This window comes from Apteryx rowi, unplaced genomic scaffold (genome assembly GCF_003343035.1).
Source record: "Apteryx rowi isolate R43461 unplaced genomic scaffold, aptRow1 scaffold_84, whole genome shotgun sequence".
Lineage (NCBI taxonomy): Eukaryota > Metazoa > Chordata > Aves > Apterygiformes > Apterygidae > Apteryx > Apteryx rowi.
This window is the reverse complement of record NW_020451138.1, coordinates 892,434-917,059: the sequence shown is the minus strand read 5'-3', so window position 1 is coordinate 917,059 and position 24,626 is coordinate 892,434. Positions and strand designations below refer to the sequence as shown.

General features: G+C 38.3%; 1 protein-coding gene across 1 annotated transcript in view; it reads right to left on the bottom strand.

Moving 5' to 3' along the window:
* COL19A1 (collagen type XIX alpha 1 chain) overlaps window positions 1-24,626 on the bottom strand; it is a 233,994-nt gene that overhangs the window by 148,934 nt on the left and 60,434 nt on the right. The window contains exons 12-14 of the mRNA XM_026090007.1: window positions 24,175-24,300; window positions 23,441-23,503; window positions 12,536-12,589 (exon numbers count right to left, since the gene is read on the bottom strand). Coding sequence (XP_025945792.1) covers window positions 12,536-12,589; window positions 23,441-23,503; window positions 24,175-24,300 — 243 coding nt within the window. The remainder of the gene's footprint in view (window positions 1-12,535; window positions 12,590-23,440; window positions 23,504-24,174; window positions 24,301-24,626) is intronic.

Genomic DNA, 24,626 nt, shown 5'->3' with positions numbered 1-24,626 from the left:
TCTGAGCAGCTTTTTAGGAAAAAACAGCATTGTAGCCTAGTAGAGTTGTAACTTTTCCTTTCAGCCCTTTTCCTTAACATCTTTGAGGATATTCCACATTCCAGCTCTGGGATGCCTGACATAAAGAAGCTAGTCCACTGCCCAAGGGAAAAAAGTGCTCTGCATGAGGATTTTTTAATCATTCTTTTGCTAAAAAACATTGTTTATTTAGAGAATCAACATTATTGTGACAGCCATTTCTTTGGCTGCATTCTTTTCTCATTCTTGTGAAGTTCAGCAAAAGTACTGCCAGCACACTATAGTCTACAGTGTGGTATTTCTTCTGGCTGTTTCACAACATGAGCCATATAACTTTGTCACTGCAAAGAGCCACATATTTTTCTTAATAGTTCCTGCAGTCCCATCTTTTTCCAGCTCATGGATTTGATACTGGAAAAGAAAAATGCTCAGTATAATGAAAAAAACAAACAAAGAAAAGACAAACCTTGGTCATAGTCACTGTTATACTATGCATCCTACTGCCTAAGGCTCTGTGAGCTCACGTTAATCAAAGATGATTTATAAGGCCATCCTAGTACTCTACTATTTCCACTGCTGTTTTTGCCAGAAGAGTTGCTTGCTGTAAAGGCAGCGATCAACACATGCCACAAAGATCACCTTTTCCTCCACTTGCCATTATTAAAACAAAACAAAACGTGTAATTAAACAGACTTTTGCTGATACAACCTCTCTTCAATTATGCAGAGTGCCGTTCTGGAGCTTACAGCATAATCAGTAAGAAACAGCATCGTACATTATTTATTCTAATCTCTTAAATAACTTCCCACTTTTTCTCTTCTCTCACTGTCTTGGGTCTGTCTACACCAACGCTGTTTGCTCTTTTGGACAAGGAATTTCTCCCACTCCAGGCTTGTACAACACTCTATACAATACAGTCCCAAGAGCTTCTCATGTGGATGGAACACATAAAAAGACAGTAACAGATATACTGCAATAGTCTGTCATTCGCCTTCGCTTGCCTACTTTTCGATGGAATTTTCATTCTAACAAATGGACAGCTAAATAAAAAACATTTCTTGAGATATTCTTGTTAATAGCTATAAAGAATATGTTGTGCATCTTCCATATGTAAAGGCAACAGGTTACAACTGTTACAACTATTAAATAAAGTATGGATTAGTTTCTCACATGCAATGTCTTAGACACAAGCTTCTCCTTACAAAGCAAACAGCGTTACTTTCACTTGTAAGGAAAAACAAAGGAACCGCCATCCACAGCAAAAAGGGAGTGCTAATTCTGAAGAAAAAGCATCATCTGACTAGCTTCGTGGTATGCACAAAAAAAATCTGCATTCTGTGAGGTACTTGTTAAATACAAATCAGACACCTGCCAGCCAGCTGGGCTGCGTGTGTCACTGCTGAGCCATCTGCAGAAACACACCCTGCGCCAGTTGCTTTACTTAGTGTGGCCTGGGAACAAGACTCCATTAGACAGAAAGTCAACAGTGGAATTAGCAGCACTTTTTCTTTTAGTGCCCTTCCACTTACTTGTTGACTTCTTGTGTTTCTATTTTTGGGAGCCTCATGCCAGAGCTACAGTGCTGACTGCTGATTAGGCAAGACTTGGCCCAGCCTCAGCCTGTCACGTTGGTCTAATCAATTCAGATTTGAGACATGCAATATGAATCTTAGGTGTTGATAAATACTGGCTAGTAGTGAGAATTTTAAAAATACATCCTGTTTTGCAGTATGCATTAATGATTTTACTATATGAATAAAAGAAACAGTTTTTATGTCCAACAATTTGGTATCTATAAATGAACAAAAGCAACTAACTGAGAATACAGAATTTACATTATAACTTCTAAGTTTCTTGGGGAAAAAGTACATCCATTGGCATTAAAAATTCATGGCTGAGCTGAATTTTTTTACACTAAATATAGGACTAATTTACAGCTCAACCACCAAAAAAGAAAAAGAGTCAAAGAAGTATTATAGTTAATAGGTTATAACTTACATAGACCAACAATATTATCTAAAACATGCATTCAATTCACATTACATATAATTTTTCTATATATGAGACTAACAAAGTTTTTAAAATTTCAAGTATAGCTTGTAATAGAAGGACTTAGCCAGGAAGAAAATACTGTTATATATAAATGAATTACAGTAAACATAAATAATCCATTTTTGAAATTATCCTACGAATAGATCAATAATTCATCAAGCCTGAAGTATTTGGTGAAGCTCAATATCTAATTCCTCAAAGGAAAATAAACAAAACTAAGCAAAATGTGTCAGCCAAGGTGTACAATGCACAGTGAGAAAGCTTCTTCCTTCCTGATAAATCTACCTCCTGAAATACACTGTGCCAACTTTTATAATTTTAAGTCTTGCGATATTTGGTATTCTTCTTAAAGGCCTACGTTCTGCTGAGATGTGAACAGCTGAGAATATTAATTTTAAAATTCTAAGTCTCTAGCCCTGACAACTGAAGGAAAAAAAAAAAAAACATGAAAATTCAACACCATATGTCCCAGAAAACTCACAAAAAGAAAACGCAATAAATATGATAATAAAAAAAAACCCTCTACCCCCCCCCCCCCAAGTTTGTAAGGTCCTGACTCAGGCTTTTCAAATGAAGCTAACGATAGCAGGGCCATGCAGACTCAAAGCTCGGGTATTCATTCTCTGATTAAGGAACAAAGAGCTGTATTTAACAACTGCATTATTTTTCACTTCCATGTTACACAACAAACTAACAAAAGCCTGTTCTACATGGCAGCAGGCCACCGTCAGTTTTGCTCACAGCAGCCCAGAGCCCTCTGGAGCAGATGGTGACCTTGGGTTTCTCTGGGCACACCTCGCATAACAATAGCAGTCACTGCAGGCACAGACCATGGGACCGGCCACATTTTTCTGGTTATTGTAATTTCACTTCAAATATCAGAGCCCTCCCAACATTTCACCACAGTGACATTAGCCTGAAGGCGCCTACCACTTTGCTGCTGAGCAATACAAATATCAGTGTCTGGCTTCCAAAATGCGTTTGCACTTTTGCCCTACTGAGACTCAGTAATCTGATTTTGCGGGAAACTACAAGAGGACAGAAGACAAAGCTACAAGTTTCCTCAAATAGGTTAGCTGACTGACTAAAGCATAAGCAAGAAAAGTAATGATTCCTTAATCAAAAATGAAATCTCTGCTCACCAACAATACACAACTTAAAGCAGTCACTGTCACCATACTCTCCAGAAAGAAAATAACACCCAAGTAGTATCACTGCATGAAATGTAATTTGATTCTATGTAGCTTTTTATCAAGAACAAAACAGTACTGCTGTAGTTTAACTTTAGGAGTTGAAAAACCAGGGAGCTCAACAGTTCCTGGAGTTCTGAACTGCAAATATCACCTAATATGGCAAAAATAAGTCAGCACAGCAGACAGCTCTCTGGAATCAAATTTATGATCAAAGACTATTCAAAACACGTCCAGTAATGTTAAAGAGAGAGTGAGCAAGCAAGCGAGAACTATATATGCTGAAGCAATGAAACAAGTTTTGGAAAATATAATGGTCTTAAAGTGTGTTTTCCCAGTAGGATTTCTAGAGAGCATATTTGTGCATCAAATAGCTATAAAGAGCTACTCTTTTCACATACCTCCATGTCTTAAAATCAGATGCGTGATAATAAATACACACAAAGATGCTACTGAAAACACAAAAAGAAAGGGACAAGAAACTCGTACCAAGCTTGTCGCTGTAGTGGGTGACATCCAACCACCTGATTTCCAGTGGCCGGTTGTTCTCAAACACAAGCGGTAAAACAGTTTCCAACTGCAAAACTACTGTCTTTCTTTTTGAAGCTAACCTGTTTACTTGCTAACCCATCAAATCTCATTTAAAAAAAATCTGCACCTTACTTCCTATTGAAATGTTGTTTCAGCTTCACGCTATTAGAGCTTACAATTCTTTTCCTACTTTAATGTCAAATACTTCTTCCTGTATTAGTGATTACACTCTTTGGTCTCTGCTGGAGGTTCCAGAGTAAAACAGTAGAGGGATTTTTCAGAAAGCTGCATAATTTCTACAACTTATCGCCACACCTGATCTAAAAATGTTGACGTATAATTGATTAGCAATGACAGGAGCTCAGAAATTAAGCTGGATGGCACTAAGTAAAAAACAAACTGAGAGATGGCTTTAAGCAGTACCTATCCAGCACTCCATATGCATTTTGAAGCTTTCTCAGAGATGCTTATGAGTTACTTCAGAAATATCCTGACCTCTGTCAAGGATCTGTACAGCACATGAAATGTGGAAGACGCCGAGTCCAGAGATCTTTCAAGACAGCTGCAAGGAAAAGAACACATTACTGGAAGCTCAACACTAATGTCCTTTCAGATTTGTATATTTGTATGAGTGATTGACGCTCCAGGAGCGTATGCTGAAGTGGCATAATAGGCTATATATCCGTGACTCGTTTGCAAAGTCAAAATAAGACTTGGAAAATTGTAGATAGGGTTTCCAACAGTCTAGCTGGAGGAACACAAAAAGCAGGTCAATAGTCACAAGAGTCTTCAGGATGACATGGTTTGATTTGGATGTGCATGTAACAGAATAGTTTCTGGTTGTGGATCTCATGAAATAGCTGGCCTTGAAGATCTGATCCTGGAGTAACTCAGTATGGAGATTATAAAAGGTCTCTCTGAAAGTAATTTGAACTCACATGCTATACTAGCAAGACATTTACAAGTTTTCTAAAAATTTAAAATAATCTCTATATTATAAGCATGTTGCAAACCAGAGCACTGGGCATTTCTAAGCCCATATGCTTTTTATTTTGAACTTCTGAATTCTGTAACAGTCAATTTCTTCTTAAAACATCTCATAATACAGAAGTTTCTCAGGTACCACTAATGGAAAGGAAAAGGGAGCTCTTCCCACCAGGCTATTGCAATGCAAAGTAGGCTGTTCAGGAAGTGTTAACATGCCACTCCGATGCAGCGTACATATCACAAATGATATCCATATCATGTTTTGGAAACCCTTTTACTAATCATTTCCTTAGCCTTACCAAATATAAAGAGACCCCTACTACAAAAGGATAACCAGATTTAACAAGAATAAAATAATCAGTGTTAAGTCTAAGAGTCAGTTAGAACTGTGAAGACAGCACACTGTTCATGAACTTGAGAAAACTAAAACTACAGATAGCCATCCCACTTATACAGTTAAATGAAAAAGAACCCCACAAATAATATCAAATATTCTAGTCCTGTTGTTTCCCAGCCTAAGAAATGCATGAGTATTTGTATACTTTGTTGGACCATGATCAGAAATACACACAAGTGAACAAAAGCGGAATGATCCTTTTACAGATACCTACCACACCATCTCATGCGAACAGAATCTCATTTTGATGGCTCCTGAAGTACAGATGGTACAGTGAGTAGAGCTCTTGAAATTTACACTAACTTCTTTTCTCTGATATGACTCTGAATATAAATCCAAGTTGTGTAATGATAAACATTGTTTTTATTCATATAAGCATTTCTTTCTTCTTTCAGCCTGTCTAAACTGTTTACTTTACTAATCTGCTGTGGGATCATCCATTCAGTGCAACAACAAATGCACAGCACACTGAATATTTCACAGCTTCTACAGGCTTTTTTTGCAAAAAGTTATTTTAAAAGGCTTACKCAATACATTTCATATTTTAGGATGTCTGTCCATAGTGTGTATTGCAACCATTAGTGAAAAAAATTACAACAGTAAAGATAAGCCATTTCAAAATCAGGTATTAAAAATGAATGATGTCACAAGTATTTTCCAAAACGTAGTTTAGGAAGCATATCTACATCATGGCTATCATTATGAATTCTATACCGTGAACCAAACAAAAGTTTGAATAAAGGCAAATGCATGTTTTAGTCTGGAGAGTCATCTGAATCTTCTGAATTACAGTTTTGGCTATTTTGGCTTTATTTTTCAGAATTTAGTGATTAAGAAAGAAGAAAAATATTTTCTCAGAAGAAAAAGATAAATATGGAACGGCTAATAGAGCCAATTACTTACCTTCAGGAACTTGAATCCTTTGAGACATGAGCATTCTCACAAGTTTAGGGGCTTTCTGGCTAGCAGGACCTATATCACAGATATACTCCCTACCAGGCTTAGTACTTTGTATCAAAGTGCATGCCAAAGTGGCCACCTCTCTTTCAGAACTAGGAACACTTCCCTGCTAAACTTTTCAAGCACATAGAGACTGTCTACACCCTAAAAGGTAATATGCCCAGACTGTTGCAAGGTTAATCCTTGCCTGCTTAGGGGCAGTTTACTGTGCTTGAGTTCTAGAAAGTAGTCTATAATGACAGGAACCAGTATATTAGAGACCTGCAGCATGGATATGTTTTCACCCAGTTTACAAGATAAGTTTGTCTTGTAAAGATTTTCCTGAAATTAACTAAGGCATCACCAGCAAAAAAAGACCCAGGATCACATCACCTAGCATTCAGGCCATAAATAAACGTTTGTTTTGGCGCTTCACTGTCATGTTATTATACATCCAGAAGCAAAGAGAAGGACTTGAGTTGTTTGGATGAGTGACACAAGAAGTGCAGGAAACAGAAAAATCTCAGCCGTACAGGGGCAAATCAAAACCAGTTTGTCCAAACTTACAAAAAGCTCAGGAAAACAAGGGGAGAGAAAGAACTCCCTATAAATGAGAACAAGAAGTTCTGGTGGCCTTTTTTTATTTGTTTGTTTTTCCTCAGAAAAGGTCTAAGAACACATTTTTAAGGCTGGAATAGCTGATCTTCCAGTCATGGTTCAAAGTGTACACATGTCTAAGTTGTCAGACTATTCTGAAGGCCTAGAAGTATACTACAAAAGGAGGATCCAACACATGATATACTTTGTGCAAAGTCTAACCATTTTGGGGCTGGAAAAGTGGAGAGACTAATCCTGTTTTCTCCTGATAAAAACCACAGCAATAAAGTTGACCATCCTATCTGTATCAATTCGCCTGTACATGCTATGGAAAGGACTTGCACAAATGATATCTATAAGAAAGCAATAGGACATTATCACTGCAATAAAGAAGTCGTCTACAGGGCTCGCCAGCCAAGTCCTTTCACCATTCCAGTATGACAGGAACATTAGAGAAACAATCAAAGTTTGTTTGTTTGTTTTTTATAGGAAATATTCCCCAACACACCAACCAACCTTGCTCAGCTTAGATCAGTGGTGTAACCCACTACTGGGCAACACAGATGTATAAAGACCGTTCTTAACAGCAGAGCAATCGGTTCTTGTCAGCATAATGAGGTTAGTCTAACCCTTAGATCAGGGTTGCCTAACTTCAGAAACCTGATCTGAAGCAGACAGACACTCCAATCAACTCAAACCTCCACTTTAGGGACAGATTTGATTTCAGGATGTTTATTCTCAGGCCATGAAGCCAGCACTGTGGCTATTAAATGGCTTCAAAAGTGTGTTTAGAGAAATTCAGTGTATTCAGAGAAAATTTTCACTTGCTAATCATCCAAGAATAAGTATGCTAACACAAGGCATCCCATCATCTGTCCTTACAGACTTTGTTCAACATTTTAAAGCCAGTCAAAGGATAAAATCTTGCACACAAGATTTTATCTTGTAAAAATGATCTGATTTACCACAACGTTCAGGTTCTTCCTGTGTCATGACTTGACAAATACATTGAAGAAGTCTCCCAGAAGGCTGAGCTACAAATCCGTCCTGACTTTAAGAAGGGGATTATGACAATGTAATCTTTATCTTCAGGAAGTCTACAAATGAAGTGAATTTCCTCCCAAGGGTGAGCTGTTATCCTCTTGCTTTTTTACAACTGTAAACTAACATCACAGAACTCTCTCCTCTGTTACTTACCAGAACTTCTTCTGTTTTCCTAAGTAAGATCCACTATTTCAAAAATATCTCATAAGAAGGTGTCCTGAAAACGGGCAGGGAAGAAGGGACTAGGTAATTAGACATCAACTAGAGAGTCATATTGTGATGGAGTTCATGATCCACTGTGTTGTGAAATTATGTGACGTTGGGGCCTGGAGGTAGGGCTCCAAAGGGACTGCATTTGATTCTTGAATCTGTAGATCAGTCATCAGTACTGTCAGACTGACTGCTTTTGCCCTGAAGGCAGATGAGACGACTGGCATGTTGTGGGGGGGTTTCAGTCAGAGGAAACCTTATTTTTTTCTTTGGCAGCTACAAGAGCTGTAATAGAAGAAGCAGTGGGACTGCAGAACTACTGCTTGATGAATAGCATTCAATAATGCCATCTATACTTTCTTTTGGGTGTCAAGGCTATTCAAAGCATCACCCTGGAGTCTTTCAAAACTTAAACTTTGTTCTCCATCCTAGCCCACAGCAGGTCAAACCTCTCAAATGGCAGAACATCCCTAACAGTCTACACTACATTTAGACCTGCAACCATTATGCCTGCACAACTGTCGTACAACCACTGCAGCAATAGGAAACCGAGTCGTTTGTATCAATGGCAACTGTAAATTGTTGTCAGCTATAATTTAGCTTGCAAATGACAAAAGGCCAAACAACACATTTGACAACAGACAGAAGATATTTGAGGTACACAATCTATTTTCACACTTTAGATCCCTGAAAGTCATGTCTATATAGGATGCAAGTCTTACAGACTTGCCCAGGAGATCTGCAGACTTCTCACTGTCTACATGGATTTTGAAAAGGAGATGACCATGGAGCATTTTCCTGGGAGGTAAGATTTTTTCAAGTAATCAGGATATATTAGATAGGATTATTCTAACTTTAGTCTTCTACTACAAGGATGTATACATTTGAGCTAATCAGTTCTACAGAAACTGGCCTTTTAATAGCCAGGTTTATGTCATCCTAAGATAAACTTCCAAAATAGATTGGACGAATTAAGCAACATGAGTAAGATCTCCCATGTATTCATTCTCTCAATCTTTCCACAAGAAAAGAACTATGGCAACAGAGTAATCCAGTGGATAGTTTTGGGGTGCTTCAGATATAGTCCCTTTGCTCATTGAGGCATCAAACTGCATTTACATACATAATAAATGTATCATTTCTTTTTTCCTAACTACTACTACTTAGTGACTCAGGGGCACATCTACACAAAGCAAAAAAGCACAGGGCACAAGAATGTGAGAATAGCCACACCACTCAAACAAGTATCACATTCCTGAGAATGCTCTCCCAGCTTCCACAATCTGCAACTCAACTTCCTGAAACATAGGCGATGCCTTTGTCTGCAATAGTCCTCAGAGGATTTTTCTTCCATTATTTTGTTCAGTTGTCTTTGAATCAATGCACATTTTTAGCATCCAGAAGATCGCAGAAAAAGGAGCTTGAAAATAACAGAGACAGCTAAATTCACCCAGCTCTTGAATCATATACATCAGCTCAGGGACAGAGCATATTTCACCACTCACAGCACCAGGAAAATAAAGTAATTCTATCTCCAGAAAGGCACTAATAATTACACATAATGCAGTACTACTCAAGCCAGCAGTAGTTGAGTGTCTGCATTTCAACTTACTCACCTAGCCATGCATGCACAAAATATTTAAACCTTACTTTTTTGTTTGCTGCTTTTTAAAACAGCTTTTGTTCTTGCTAGTAGTTCATTTTTAATTTGCAGCAATGATTTGGCTTTTATATAGTCCAGATTATAAAAAGAGTTATAATGTGCAGGAAAAGTACAGTGCTTTGATATTAAATATGCCCTGACTGTTGAGCCTTATGTAAACTAACAGTGGCTTTGGGATTTGGGCTGACAGTGAATCTGCAAGGCTCTAAGCAAAAAACCCAAATAGCATTAACCATGGAAACTGGGTAGAATGCAGAATGTAATAACAACTTGTACTGGAAAAGCTACATCGCTTGATGATTTTACAGATAACATCAGAGAAGGAGCTACAGAAAGATCCAAGGGAAAACACAATTCTAATTTCATTCTAGATCTACCTAATTCAATCTGCAGTGCTGTACTATGACTCGTCCTGCTGGTTCATGTGTGGGAGTACAAAAGTGTAAAAACTGTCCAGCTGGATCAAATCAAAGGCTTTTTCTAGTCAAGTATATGTCTACAACTGTGACAGCAACAGATACCTGTGGAAAAGTATAATAACAAGGCAACCATAGAGTGATACTTCTCCAGTGAGTTTCCCCAGTCTTCAGCAACTTGGGGATCAAGAAATTCCAGAGAACCAGTGGTATCTGTCTGGTTTTGACACTCTCTATGCATTTTTATTCCATTAACTTTCTAATCGTTTTTCAACACATCAAAGTCCTGTGGCAGGGAGCTCCAACTTTAGTCATGTTATAGAAGAAGGACCCCTGGTTATCCTTTTTGAACTTTCCATCTGATAGATTTGACATCCTAGTTTTCACACTGAAAAAGAGGGCAAAATAAATAAATAAAATCTCTACTGATCTTTCCCATTCTACTCATGATTTTACAGACCACAGAATAAAACATCCCCTCAGCTGTGTCTCTTCCAGATTGAAGTCTGCACTGTCACTCCTTAATTGGAAGATGCCTAATGCTCTTGATTACCCTTGGCACCTCCTCTGAACTTTTGCCAATACTCTTATATCCACTTTGAGATGTGGGAACCAGAGCTGCATACAGTATTCAAGATGCAGCACAATATGGTTTTATTAGTAACACTGACTTCATCAAGATGCTTTTGCTTTGTTCTCTATTCTTTTCCTAATCATTCCTAAATTCCATTTGTTTATTTGGCTAGTACTTAACAGTGAATTATAATTCCAAGATTGTTTTCATGAACAGTAATAGCTAGCCCAGAGTCCAACATGGAATATGTAAAGCTTGGATTGTATTTCTCTCTATCTGTATCACTTTATGATTACTTACACTGAGTTTTATATACCACTTAATCATGCATTCCCTCAATATTGCAAGGTCCTTTGAAAATCTTTGCAGCCTACTTTCAACTTTACTATCATATATAACTTAGCATCAGCAGCAAATCTCATCATTTTATCCTATTTTGTGGTGTTATATATCTAGCTCCCATTAATAACAAAAATGTAATTTGAGAAAGAAATAGTACATGAAAGATAGTTTTGTAATTCTACATCCTGTTAATTATAGTTTTTAAACTTGACAGGTACAGCGAAACTCTTTTTGGTGCTTAGAAACCTGGATAATTACTAAACAAATTAAACTCACTACCATTACTGAAATGTCGCATACATTTGAAAGTGGTAAGCCAAGCAATTAATGAAGTGTGACATGGAAATTCTGAACCTCTCACAGCAACAGTCACCTTAAAAAGGAATATTTGTTTATGACACTGAAAGAACTGGAGAGCAAGTGCCTTATGAGAAAGATTGCACACTGACAGAACTGAGGGATGAGGACTTATATCATGATACTAAAGACACCACTATAAAAATCTGTGCAGTGCACTAACATTCGTAACTGAAAAGTCTTATTCATTTACGCATTAACTTTTTGCATGCATATACAAGAAAACTGGTATTTATCTAAACTGTTACTGTGGAACAACAACAAAAAAATACATAGGAGACCAAATGATTAGAAACTCCACTAACATGCTCTTTCCCCAGGCAGTGTTATGAGGACTGCCTTCTGTACTGAAGATGCTGTATTTTAGACTAGTAGATTTTCTCTGTCAAGTGCAGGTAACTAGTTATGAACTCAATAAACCTGTACAAGTGCCTTAATTTGCGCAGGGACAGTGAATGGATTACATCCTGAAACAAAGTGAAACTATCCTCTTGAATACACATGCCAGTACACTTTGTTAGCCATGGCTATTTCCAAGCCTTAGCTAAGAGGCAAGTGACGTTTATCCCAAAGCTCTGCCAAGCAGCCTGCTGAGAGCCCTTTCCCAGGCTTGCAGTCCATAAATGTACAATTCAATGAATTATCAGGGAGTCAAGGAGCAGAGTGTGGGTAGCAGACAGTGTCCTTTACTCCTGCTTCCTTCTTCAAGGCTGAGGTGTCTGGACCAGAGCAGGGTGGGCTCCCCCGAGCAGAGCTGCAGTGAGTCCAGAGAGCAGGCCAGCCTGGTGCTCCATGGCAGCCAGGGACGAGGACAACATTCCCACTGGGGGGCCGCTACATGGCAGTTTGGCTCCAGGTATCACCAACTGCTGTGGGCTGGGGTAATGTCCTCTTCATACCAAGCCAGCCAAACTGGCACGCTTTCTCCCCTGCTCTCTGTATGCGGGGTGCCAGGGAACACCTCCCTTCTGCTCTGCCCACTGGGGTGGCTTCCTTCCCTTCCAGAAATACCAAATGCACAGCTGTGGAGAAAACTACTGGTCCAAGCAGCTCTTCCAGTATGCTGCGAAACATGGCAGCTCATGTAAGGGAAGAGGTTAGCTTTTTAACGATAGAAATGTTCTAGCCCTGCACTTCTGTTCATAATTACAGATAAATTACTGACATAGAAAACATTTCCGTGTAACTCAGATTACAAATGAATATACACGAATATACCTTTTCTCCAGGAAGACCAGCAACACCATCCTGTCCTTTGGTACCCATTTCACCCTACAAAATAAATTATTTAGTTAGAAGTTCTAAAACTTCTGATATTATTAACTACTGCTCATGTCATATCTGATTCCATCTGAATCTAAGTATTTACTGTGAGGGTGTCTGAGCACCAGAACAAGTTGCCCAGAAAGGTTGTTGGAGATATTCAAAAGCCAACTAGACATAGTCCTGGGCAGCATGCTCTAGGTGACCCTGCTTGAGCAGGGGACGGTCAGACTAGATGATCTCTAAAGGTCATTTCCAACCTCAGCTATTCTGTGATTCAACAGAAAAATATTTTCTACCTCTGTAGATCTGTTTATCATGCTTAATAATGTATCAGTAGAGTATAGGGCAGGATTCCATATATGTAACACCAAAACCAGACAAAATAAATACATTTTAAAACATTTAGAAAGTCAATTTATGCCCTCATCTGACAAATACTTGCACATATACATTTCCTTATAAAGCAGTTCTGCTGATTTTAAGGGAATTCATTGGGATGGTAAAGCTAAGCCAAGTGGATACATTCACCGGGTTGTGTGTTCTTCTCTGAGGAAGCTGAACATGTAATAAAGAGTTCTTTGGTCTAAAAGCCACAGGCACATGATACTTTAAAACAACATTGTTTAAGCCCACTCCTTCTTCCCCCCACCTCCAGAAAGAAACCAAACTCCAAATTGTAAGCAGTTTGTGAGAAAATTTTAGTCTTAAGAGACATATCACTGATTGATCAGGAGATGTATGGAACTTCCCAGCAGCTGCAAATCAGACCATGAGTCTTAAAAATGGTTGAAGAAAACACCAAACATAAATATTGCTTAATGATGTCAAGCATGAGAGTTACAAAGCTTAAAATTAAAAAACACAGGAGGACATTAGAGGAAGATAATGAAAGCACTGAAACCATATTATATTCTTTCATTAAAAAAAAAGCTTTAAGTTTGTGCACTTGTACCAAGGGGAGAAAATTCTCTGGCAAACAGAAGATGCTACAGCCTTTTTCACAGTAATCCAATTCTTTATGAAGAGAATCTCACTGTTTGAAAAGATTTAACTATCAAATTGTTCTTTGATGGAAAGGGTTGCATAAATAAGCACAGGAGCCACAACTAAACAAAAAATAATTGATTTTTAAAATAGGATGTAAACTGGTGTTTGATGCCCAAATCCAAAACTGCAAACCTGGAAAACCCTGCTCAGAAATTAGTGCCCAAGACATCTAAACTTACTAAGTGCATTATTTTTAAATAGGACAGCCTTGGGAACTTATAATTCTGATCCTCAGCATATGCAGAAACATCTCAGCATTTGGCAAAGTTCATAAACTTAGTCAATAAACCCCTTCTGTAGTAACAAATATTAACCCCTCTGATGATCTTCCCAAATGGGAGCCACATACAGAGGTGCAGCGGCCACTTTTTTCCATCTGTAACATACAGGACAGGAGATTCTTAATTCAACAGTCTAACAGAACACCTTGTCTAGGCTGCAGGGTAGGCATGGTCTGTCCCCTCTGCAGCATACAGTACTCCAGCCTGTACCTTTGCTGGCCTGGGCCACCAATGCCCGATGTCAGCACACTGGTTGCTGCGAGTTCTCAAACTGATTCAAAGTTCAGAAGCAGAATATTAGGAAAGGCAAAGTGAACTGCATCCCACCAACCAGGTCTCTTACTGAGAGTAAGGAGACATGTTTCCTATCCAGATGACTATTTGTGCATTTTACATGAGAGAACCACTGTGTAAAGTGCATAACCATTTCCTAAATTACAACCAGGTCTCTCCATCAGGTTTAAAGTGATTTTAATTTATGTAATTACGGTACAATAACATCAGCTTGGTATCTTAGAATCAGAATACAACCACTGCTGTTAGCTTTAAAACAGTCATACCTGAAAGAGTTTCATAGACAGAATACCGTAAGTACCTTTATTTTATTTTGTCAGTGTAAATGTAATACTTCTGTTCCAAAACAAAGTTATTAAACTTAATGAAATTAAAAAAAAGGAGAAATAAGATTGGCAAGGAGACCCTAAAGGAGTTCCCAACAACAGTATCTGCTATATCCCAGAACGCCCATTATAAAATACTTAATCCATGGGTAAAGGAAGGATTTATAATATATGTCTTTCTTCAGCACTCCCTTTAGGCTACCACTCAGCAGTTGCTGACTCACCACACTGCCTGCAGCAAACTGTATTGAGAAGTGCTTAACTCTTCTTAGGCTCTACTCTGCATTGTACTCCAGGGTTAGGCTCTGAGAGTTTAAAATTGCTTTTTGTCTCTAGCCTCAGGGAAAAGAGAAAACATCAAGCTGCTAAGGGTCAAGTTTCCTTGTTACCTTTTTCTAACAGCAGAATGATATATCCTAATGACTGTCACCTTAACTTTGAAATAAGCTGTCACACCCTAATACTATTGTTGTTGCTTCCCTACTATCCATAAAACTTATCCATCCTTCCTTCCTTGCCATCCATTTCAATTTCTGAAAATCCTTCACAGAAACCATCACAAGTAACTGCATCTGCACAACTTGGCTGAAAATACCTTTGTTTATAACATGTGAGCCAAGCAAATCAATCAAAACAAGCAACACCTGGGTGTAGAGCACCATTCCATCCAAAAATTTTAAACCACTGACCAGAAATAACAATGTTTAAGAGGAGCATGTGGGATACCTTGTATGTCCTACTCTTTTCAAATACTGGAATGGTTCTTAATATAGGTATGCTAAGTTAGTCCTATCTCAAAAGCAGGATAAAATCTTATGTGCATGAATGGCATAAACCCACTGGTAGTATGAGAGATAAAGAAGCAGGAATGGCCCCTAGTTACCTTATCTAATCACCAACAGAATGGCTGTTATATCTATGCACACTCTGTTCCCTTATGACACTGTCAACTATTTTAATAGACCAGAACCACTCTGCTACGTTCAGCAGTGTACTTTTACATACCATATACTCTAAAATTATACAGCCTGCTACATGTGTCAGGAAGTCTTTAGAATACATGACTTACTAATTAGTTAACTGGGGTAGATTTACACTGCTTTTTCATAACTGCAGATGGACTCCCCTCTTGAAGACTTGAAGACATGAAGTTATGCCTCTATCTTGTAACTCTGATTTTAATAACCACAGTGAGAAAAGTACTAGTTTTTCATGCTTTTATTCAATTAGTTTAAAGGTTAGATACTACATGTTGTATAACCTATAATAGTATTACTGAACATTCATACAGGCAGCCTGACAGAATAAAAGGAAAAAAAATCGCAAATTCATTTTCTTTTTTTTGGCCTGATTATCTGCATAATAATGGTATTTTCCTTTGCTTCTGCAGATCTCAAAGTGCTTTACAGAAGTGAACAAGTATCAATTTCTCTTTCTTACATTCAGGATGCCAAAGGTATAGAGATGAGAGGAAAAAACAGGGTTCCTGACCTCCAGGCATATAATCTACTCCCTAGATAAACCTCTTTTGTGCCTTAATAAGAGTATACTAATTACTGACATACTTATGAATTTATGTATATAAATGAGTAAGAATGAGAATAAAGAATCATATTTGCTTAGAACTACCAAAACCAACAGAAATACGTACTGCCAGAAGCTGGTCACTCCTGAACACTAGTTAAACTAGTTCACAGTTAAAGCCCATCCGAGTCTCATTTTCTCCTGTGTCAGGGTTAAAGAAACAAAATCTTAAGGATGAAGTTTTAAAAATTAGTATGTTAAGTATGAGAATAAATGGCTAATAAGTAAAAATCCAGAGGAAGATTTTCAGATACAAATCTCTTATGTACATTTGCAAATCCTGTCCTTAAGATTACAAGAACTGGTGACAATAATGGATGCTGAAAATTAAGAACCAAGGAATAATTAATTTAACTCCCCTATAATGTCCTTCTCCTTCCCAAAACACCTCATTACCTCTAGTTAGACTAGATTGCCGACCCAGTCATATAAAAATAAATCTGATATATCAAGGTAAATGGAACCTGCATGTTTTGTTATTGTTTACTCGGGGAGAGGTTCACAAAATATTCCTCAGTTTGCCTAAGAGTTTTTTTGTAATCAAATACTCTGATAGTGATGGGAAAGCCTGTGATGCACAAGGGTAAAATCAGGCAAACTGAGGTCATTCACTTCTAATTTGGATTTATCTACCTTCCAAAATGACAGTCAGATAAACCTATTCACTTTCTGATATATCAATACTTCACTGCCTCTCCCTTTCACATTCTCAGTTTTCATCCCAACAGTGATTATGAAGTCCATAATATTCAGAATTGAAAGCAAGTAATATGAAGACAGGGGTCTGGTTCCCCATATCATCCAATCCTGATGAGAGGCAGACTCTCCTTTAGATTAGAAGGCATTAGATGGCTTCCAGCTCTAACTTAAAGGGCCCATGAGAAATGACAAAACTTCAGTACCCATGAGATGTTAGAAACCCTGACACTCCAGCTCCTAAATATTTGACTCCTGCCAGTGATGCAACAGAAACATTAGGAAACCATTAACTTCCAGCGGCTTTGATATCTTTGGGCAAATGTATGAATAGTACTTTATATGGCCTGGATTAGATATAGAAAGTATGTTTTCTGTGAAATTTTCTTTAAATTTCTTACTACTCAGTGCACAAGGTAACTAGACAAGGAGACCTTACTGTTCCCCACATGACTGCCCAGCTTTGAGTCAACAGTTACTCCAGACAGAGGTGAAATATTCTTAGTCTGCTGTGCCTGTATGCCTCTTCTGAGCAACAGAAGACATTCAGTACATAGGGAAGATCTAAACCTAACTCACAATTTCTAAAGACAAAAAATGAAGAAAATAGCTAACCAGCAGCAACCAACAATCCAGAGAAGAATGTCTTACTTCACCTCAGAAGATTACAAGAAATGACTACCTTCTGCTGCCAAAAAGGAAACAATGAGAAATAGGTATTGTTTTCAAGACACGGGACATCCACCAGGAAAAATGAAATTATGTGAACAAGCTGAGACTGTTAAAATTATAACACAAATATTTCACAATGGTTATTCAAAACTGCTCTGGTAAGTAAAAGAACTCAAAACCATTTCAAGAGAGATGAGAACTCTGGAACTCCAAATCCCTTTTAGCAGCTCTGGAAATGTACTAAAGGAAATCTGCCATGCCTCATATCCCTGCCTGGGAGGGGGAGAGAGAATAGGGAAAAGATATTCAGGGCTCCAAGAACTATCTCAGTCTCATACAAAAGAATAACTTCATTTCCCTATACAAGGCTAATCACGCACACCTTGTAAGAACTGTAAACTAGCCACAGGGAAATAAAGCCTTAGCTGGTCTGTCTCACCAGTGACCAACAATATCTGAATGCCACAAAGGCAAGAACGATTTCATAAGCTGATGAACACCAACAATACAACTTGTATTACTATCAGTTATGAAGCACATTCAGTGTAATAACATTCTAAAACAGGACTGTGAGCTTTAAGTCTACTGTTAGGATTTTCTACCAAGGGTAACAATGAAAATTCTTTTCAACAGAGGCCAAGATATTTACTGAATAACACATTTAAGCCATAGCACATTTTCCAGAACGTGACATCTTGCAAACAATAGGATGGCTACTACATTTTTGACAAGGTTTATTTTGGTCATAAGAGGACCGTGTGGAAATTTAGTAGGCTGACATGAAAAGAAAATGTTGCTGTCAGCTTTCCATCATAAGTTTTCATAAGCCAAGCCAAATTCTTAAAGAGAGCACAGACAGCAAACACTTCTTCAAATGATAATCGAATCTGCCAAACTGCCTTCTATCTGAAGTGGAAACAATTTTGCACATCTGACACCACCTGCAATATTACACTTGAGATCATTTTGTTACATTGATTCAGAGTGTTTCAAAAGCAATTGACCTTTACATCTTTGTGCCATTCACCCATTATTCAACGCACCTGTTGTAGAATTTGAAATTACATGCTAGTAGCAAACACAAAATACAGTACCTGTTTCCTTTATCATACATTATTATTGCAGAATCACATACAGCAAGAATAACCTGAAGCCAAATGTTCTGATAGAGAGAATGACAAGTGACTACCATTTAAGTTAACAAATTATAGTCCTTTCTCATGTAAAACCAAAAAACTTTTTTTAAAAAGGTATTTTCTTTAAACACCTATATTTGCAATTTAAGAGACAAAATAATTTGGAACATCTTTACATTGTGAATTAGCATGACACATTAATATATAATCTCTAAAGCAAAGTCTACAAGGAATTTGAGAGGAGGAAAATATTCTCAGTGGAGTTCTGGAAGTAGAAGGGGGAGTTCTGTACTTATCAGGTCATGATTTTAGTACTAAAACAAAAGCAAATGAACTCAGTAAATACAATGGATGATAGCAATTTGGCCTACAGCACACACTGTTAGAGTACTACATTACAATATTCTTCTTGTTCACAGTGGGGACATATTAGTTCAGATAAAACGAGGAGCTTCTGTCAGTTCTCAAAACACTCCTGAACTAAAATCCGAGTGTTGCTTTTGTAAGGTTTGATTAAGTAAATTATCTTTCCCAGTTTTCATCTCTGCAGTTTTATGTGTGTCAATAATATCAAAAAAGTCCATTTAAGAAAATACATATTACTATCAAGAAAGACATACTAACACTCTCTCTAAAGAGAGCTGCTCCCAGTAGACATTGTACTGTCTGGGCTTCCAAAAGTGATAAAGTGGAAGGCAAAAGGTTAATATAGAGACTGTGTCCTTTATACTAGATCTGTCATCTGTACGATTAAGTTCAGAAACAGTCCCTATGCAAAATTAGGTAAGCTAAAAAGCACTAATTTAAAAATTAGATGTACACACAGAGGAACAGTTCTTGTGATTACAAAATGGTTAGAGAAGTATTTAGACCTGGTAAAAAACTAATTAGGAAGTGTCAGCTGACAAATACAATAGATTCAAATTCAGAGAAGTGGCCAAGTGTGGGAAAGAAAACTCATCCCAAAGACAAGTTGGAGAAGCTCTCTTCTGCGGCATCACTCAAGTCCTCCCCGGCCTGGGGGCGAAGCGGCGAGTACCTAGCCCAGGAGATACCTTCGCTCTCATTCCCAGCGGGCGGCGGCGGGCCGGGCGCTGCCGTGGCCGTGCCGSGGCTCAGGACTTGTCTGGCTGGTTTGAGCGCCTGCGCCGGGGCCCCGGGGCTGCTGCTGCCCTGCTCCAGCGCCAGCGCCAGCGCCGGGCCGGGCCGGGCCGGGCCCCTCTGGGGAGGGGGTGACACCCCCGGCAGTCACTGCCTGGCAAACAATAGCCCTTTGTGTGCGCGGGGCGGGGCGGGGCCGCTGTCACACTGCCGCTGGCAGCCCCGGCCAGGGAGGCGGCCTGGGCGGGGAGGGGGGTGAGGGAGACCCCCGTGCACCCAAGGCTGAGGAGGAAGATCTCCCTCCCCCCTCCCCCCCAAACACCGCACTCCTCCTGGTGAGGACCTCAGGGTGCTGCGACTCTGTAGCCCTCCGCGCTGCGCCTGGGGAGGACGAAGTGCCCCTCTTAGGGCTCAGAGCCTAACGTGACACCAAAGGAAAGGGGTGTGTAGTAACACAGAGTTTTTTTTAAAAAACAATTTAAACTATTAACAATGAGGTTTCTCCACATTACTTAGGCAAATTGGAGTACTACACTGTTAAAACATCAGCAGGACTAACAATAAATTCTTAGCTCTATATATACAGTGTTCCCTTCTGCCTGGTACAAGATATGAGTCTACCAAGTACATTGACAGCTCCTAACTAGCAAAAGCCCTATGGCATCACTGAGTGTATTTTACCCAAGTTTTTTTTTTTTTTGCCCAATAGATTTTTTTGCTTTCATGAATTCCAACTTCTAGATCCCTATCTGAGCCAAATCTCCAATCTTTTTAGATTTGTCTGTCACTAACCTCTGTAATCAAAATCAGACCACAAAGGAGCCATTCTCAAGGCTGCATAACAAAATAAATATGCCTCAGATGCAATCAGGTGAATCTGGGTTATAAGAGGAATGACAGAGAAAGAAGAAATGAAGACTAGCAAGGAAAACAGATGGAAAGGGCAGGCAGACACCTTCTTTGTTCTCCAAAAGTTCTTTTCTCTTATCATTGTGTTATAAATATTTTCATAGCGAGGCAATATATTGCATAAACTTATTTCTACCAATCCTAAAATAGCCTTTTAAAAGTATATTTCTTTAATTAAAGTATAAATGAACAAAACACTCTAATAGCAATAAAGTTCTCTAGGGTGTGCAGCAAAAGGCACTTTAATGTCTGAAAACACTCTGCCTCTGTCTTTTTGCTTCCTATCATGCTTAAGCATTAACCAACGATCTATTAACACAGCTTAGAATGGGTTATGACTACACTAAAAATTTAATTCTCTTTGGATTTCAATTTAAAACCTTTTGTGAGCACCAGGTTTACTTAAAGCACCTGAAAATAAAAAGATATCATACAATTACTTTTGTAGCCTGTTTGATACAGAAAAATAGTCTGTATATTCAATGAACATGTAGTTGTTCAAATTACTGCCATCCGTATTCTCTCTCTTTCTGAAGTATTTCTGCATATTGAGGAAAAAAACAGGACATTCACATCATGATCAGAAGACATTTGCAAATTACAATAAATTTGTTTAGTATGAGGCTGATGTCTATATATTATGCTGGCTCAGCAGAATGTGGAAACGTAGTTCTGGAGAACATATAGCAAAATATATTAAAGCACAGGAGAGTTCCACCTGACTTCTGGCCACCTGAAACTTGAGAAATACACAGCTCCATTACTCGCTTGAGAGAAACGTTACAGTAAGAGCAACACAGGATATTTTTCAGGGATCACCTAAATTCTAAACCTGGCTGCTGCTGCTTCTCGGTTTTCATTCAACAGAAAGAAGCTATCAGGCAGTCTGAAATGTGAGTGTTAAGGGCTGAAACCAGTAAACAGCAAATGAAGCGGATACTGGCGACTTTTTGAGTCTTAGTTATTCAGACATTAAAGAATAGGAGGTTGTCCCCTTACAACCACAGCTACGGAATCAGGATCTTCTGGCAGATATCCCTCCGAGCGAACACTACTGAATCCAAACTTGCATGAGGAATAAAAGCAACAGGGACTACTGTCCTTGAGGCAGTTTTTTTACACAAAGAGGTGTATATGGTATCAAACTGAACAGTCTGGCAGACTTGAGGCAAGGCAGACTTGAAATAAAGCAGCTCCTCCACCCATGAACCTTCTCAAAGCCAATAGATATTTTGACTGTTAACTGAAGAAATTTTCTCAGGATGTCATAAAGAACATATAATGGAAGGTGGGGCATACGAACAGGAAGGTCACCAACACAAATGGACTAATTTTGATCAGCAATGCTCTTGCACACTTCAGGGGGATGGTTTGCCAGACATACATCAATATTTACATGAAAGCCTGTTCTTGTGAAAACAGGGCAAAATTTGGGCCCACGATACGCCCCAGCTTTTGGCACAGACCCCATTCAGAGGTGTGTGGATGAACTCTGCCAAGTGCACAGGGATAAAATGCAAACAGCAATCATGCTTTGTACTGGTTACAGTGCCAGATCTTATGCCACAACAGAAAAGACACAATCTAATCTTAAGGACAACTACGTTAGGCTGTAAGAGAAGAACAATTTGGGGGGCCCAAATATAGCCTAATACCAATTTGTGTATGTAGACACTTTCCTACCCATCCCATAGCAACAAAAAGAGATGTAAATTCAGTCATACATTTAAGTAATGTGGAAATTAGTATGAGAAAAAGCAAAATAAAGGGATGAGCAATGTTGTGACAAACAACAGACAAGAATCATACATAAGCCCCCTCAGAAGTGGACCAATTTCAGCCAGGCAATGCAGTCCAAGCAACCGTTCTGGCTGTCTTCACAAGCTATTTCGGCTCCCTCATTAAACAGTGTGCTCTGTTGGAGGATGCTGAATTAGGCATCTCTGTTTTAACCACTGGATTAGGACATTCCAGATGCCTTCCTCTCACACTATATTCCCTGAACTCAAAAGCCTTATTCACTGCCTTTCCTGCTGACTTGTAATAGTTTATCCAAATTGGTCCCTCCCGGAACCCAGCAAAAACACAATCCTAGAGACGTCCTAATCTTCCAGCCAAGTTTAGGGAATGGACTGTGAAGGGAAGATCTCTGATATACTGACCTTCAGTATCAAGAAAACGCCAAGTTAATTAATAAAAGAATGTCAAGATAAGCCACTACAGAGCAAAAATACGGAATAGGCCCAATGAAAGCAGTACTGACCGACCTATATTACAGGTTTGCCAATGTCAAGTCCCTCTCTGTTCACAATTAAGAAGATTTCAGGCAACAGAGATATCAAAGAATATACATTGCTCAGGTCCTATGAGTGAATTCTTACCCTCCTACTGATCACTGAAAGGATAAATTCACAGCACAAGATTTGGGCCATTAACAGTGGCATACAAATAAGTACACAGTATTGACAAATCCTTGTCAGAGATGACACATACATGAGTTCCTGTTTTTTGGTGATTAAGAGAACAGACACTAGGATGTGCCAGCACAGTGTTTGATGTGCATTTGCTTCATGGGGAGGTAAACAGTATTGCATGGAGCTCATGAGGGGGCCCCCAAGTGAGGCAGCTCTAAGCTGCCCAGCGGGAAGGCCACGTTCACAGAACCACAGACTAACTGACAAAGACTTTAACCCATGCACAAAGACAGTCCTTCAAGGAATAATACAGTCTGCAAGGTTTCTATTTAAGACAGAGGGAAAAAAAAAACAAAAGTAAAGATTTGAGAGAGAGAGAATGTAATAGGTATTTTACCTTTTCACCTTTAACTCCTTTCTGGCCTGGCAAACCAGCTACTCCTGGTAATCCTGCTTCTCCCTGTTTTTTTTTTAATTAAAAAAAAAAATCAGCAAACAAACAGAAGCAGATCCAAAATATGTTAAGTATTTGGTTTTCCTAGTCTTAATCACAAAGGCCTAATGACACAATTAAGTCAGAATAAATATGGCACAATATCTAGGAGAAGGATTAAAAAAAAAACACTGAAGAAAATCACTTATTCTCTCATAAAACCACTTACACTAAATACAAGGTTGTAAAAGTAATTTTCATTTTTATCATTGATCCTGTTTTCTTCATGTGTTCAAACCATGGAAACTTACAGCTCTTTGCAACTCTAACTTTTAAAATAATCTAAAATGTTTTCTTTCCTAATTGGGAAATATAATATTATATTTAATATCATATTATATATATTTATTATGTATTAAATTACATGTTATTTATTATATTGTTTACCATTTATATTGTATATATTTATATATATCACACATATTATATATATAATATAAAATAATATGTGTAATATATACATATATAATATAATGCAATTTAATATATAGAATACAATGTTCTGGGGAATATAATATTACAAGATTTTAATGCAGTAAGGCATTTTTCATATCTACAGAAACAAATAATTATGCTTTTTTATACCTAGCAGGATTAAACATCGTGATGCATTAAAAATCAATAAGAAAACCCCATACTTTATTTGGAAAGCAGAAGCATCTGTCTCTAGATTCTTGCTGTGTTTCTGGAAGCATGTATATTTTGCTGGCATGAACAGTCACTGGGGAAGAAGTAGTGGCAAGTAACTTGTCATCACGGGGGCACTAAAATAAAAACAATATATTATGATTTTTAGTTCACTTTGATTAACAGATAAATATCCTATTTCTACCTTATTTTCTGTTTTAATGCTACTGTACATACCCCATTACAAGGAAGCCACAACAACTCCCATACAGAGAAAAACCTGTAGTAAAATGAAGTCTAGCCATTGTGATCCTTCTGTACTGAAATCAGTGCTGGTCAAAACTGATCTGACTGGCTCACTTCTTTCCTCTGAAAGAGCCCAAATAGAGGAAGTCTTACAAAATTTTAAGAAATGAAACCAGAAAATGCCCATGCGAAAATAGAGGGTATTTGTCAGTCCCTT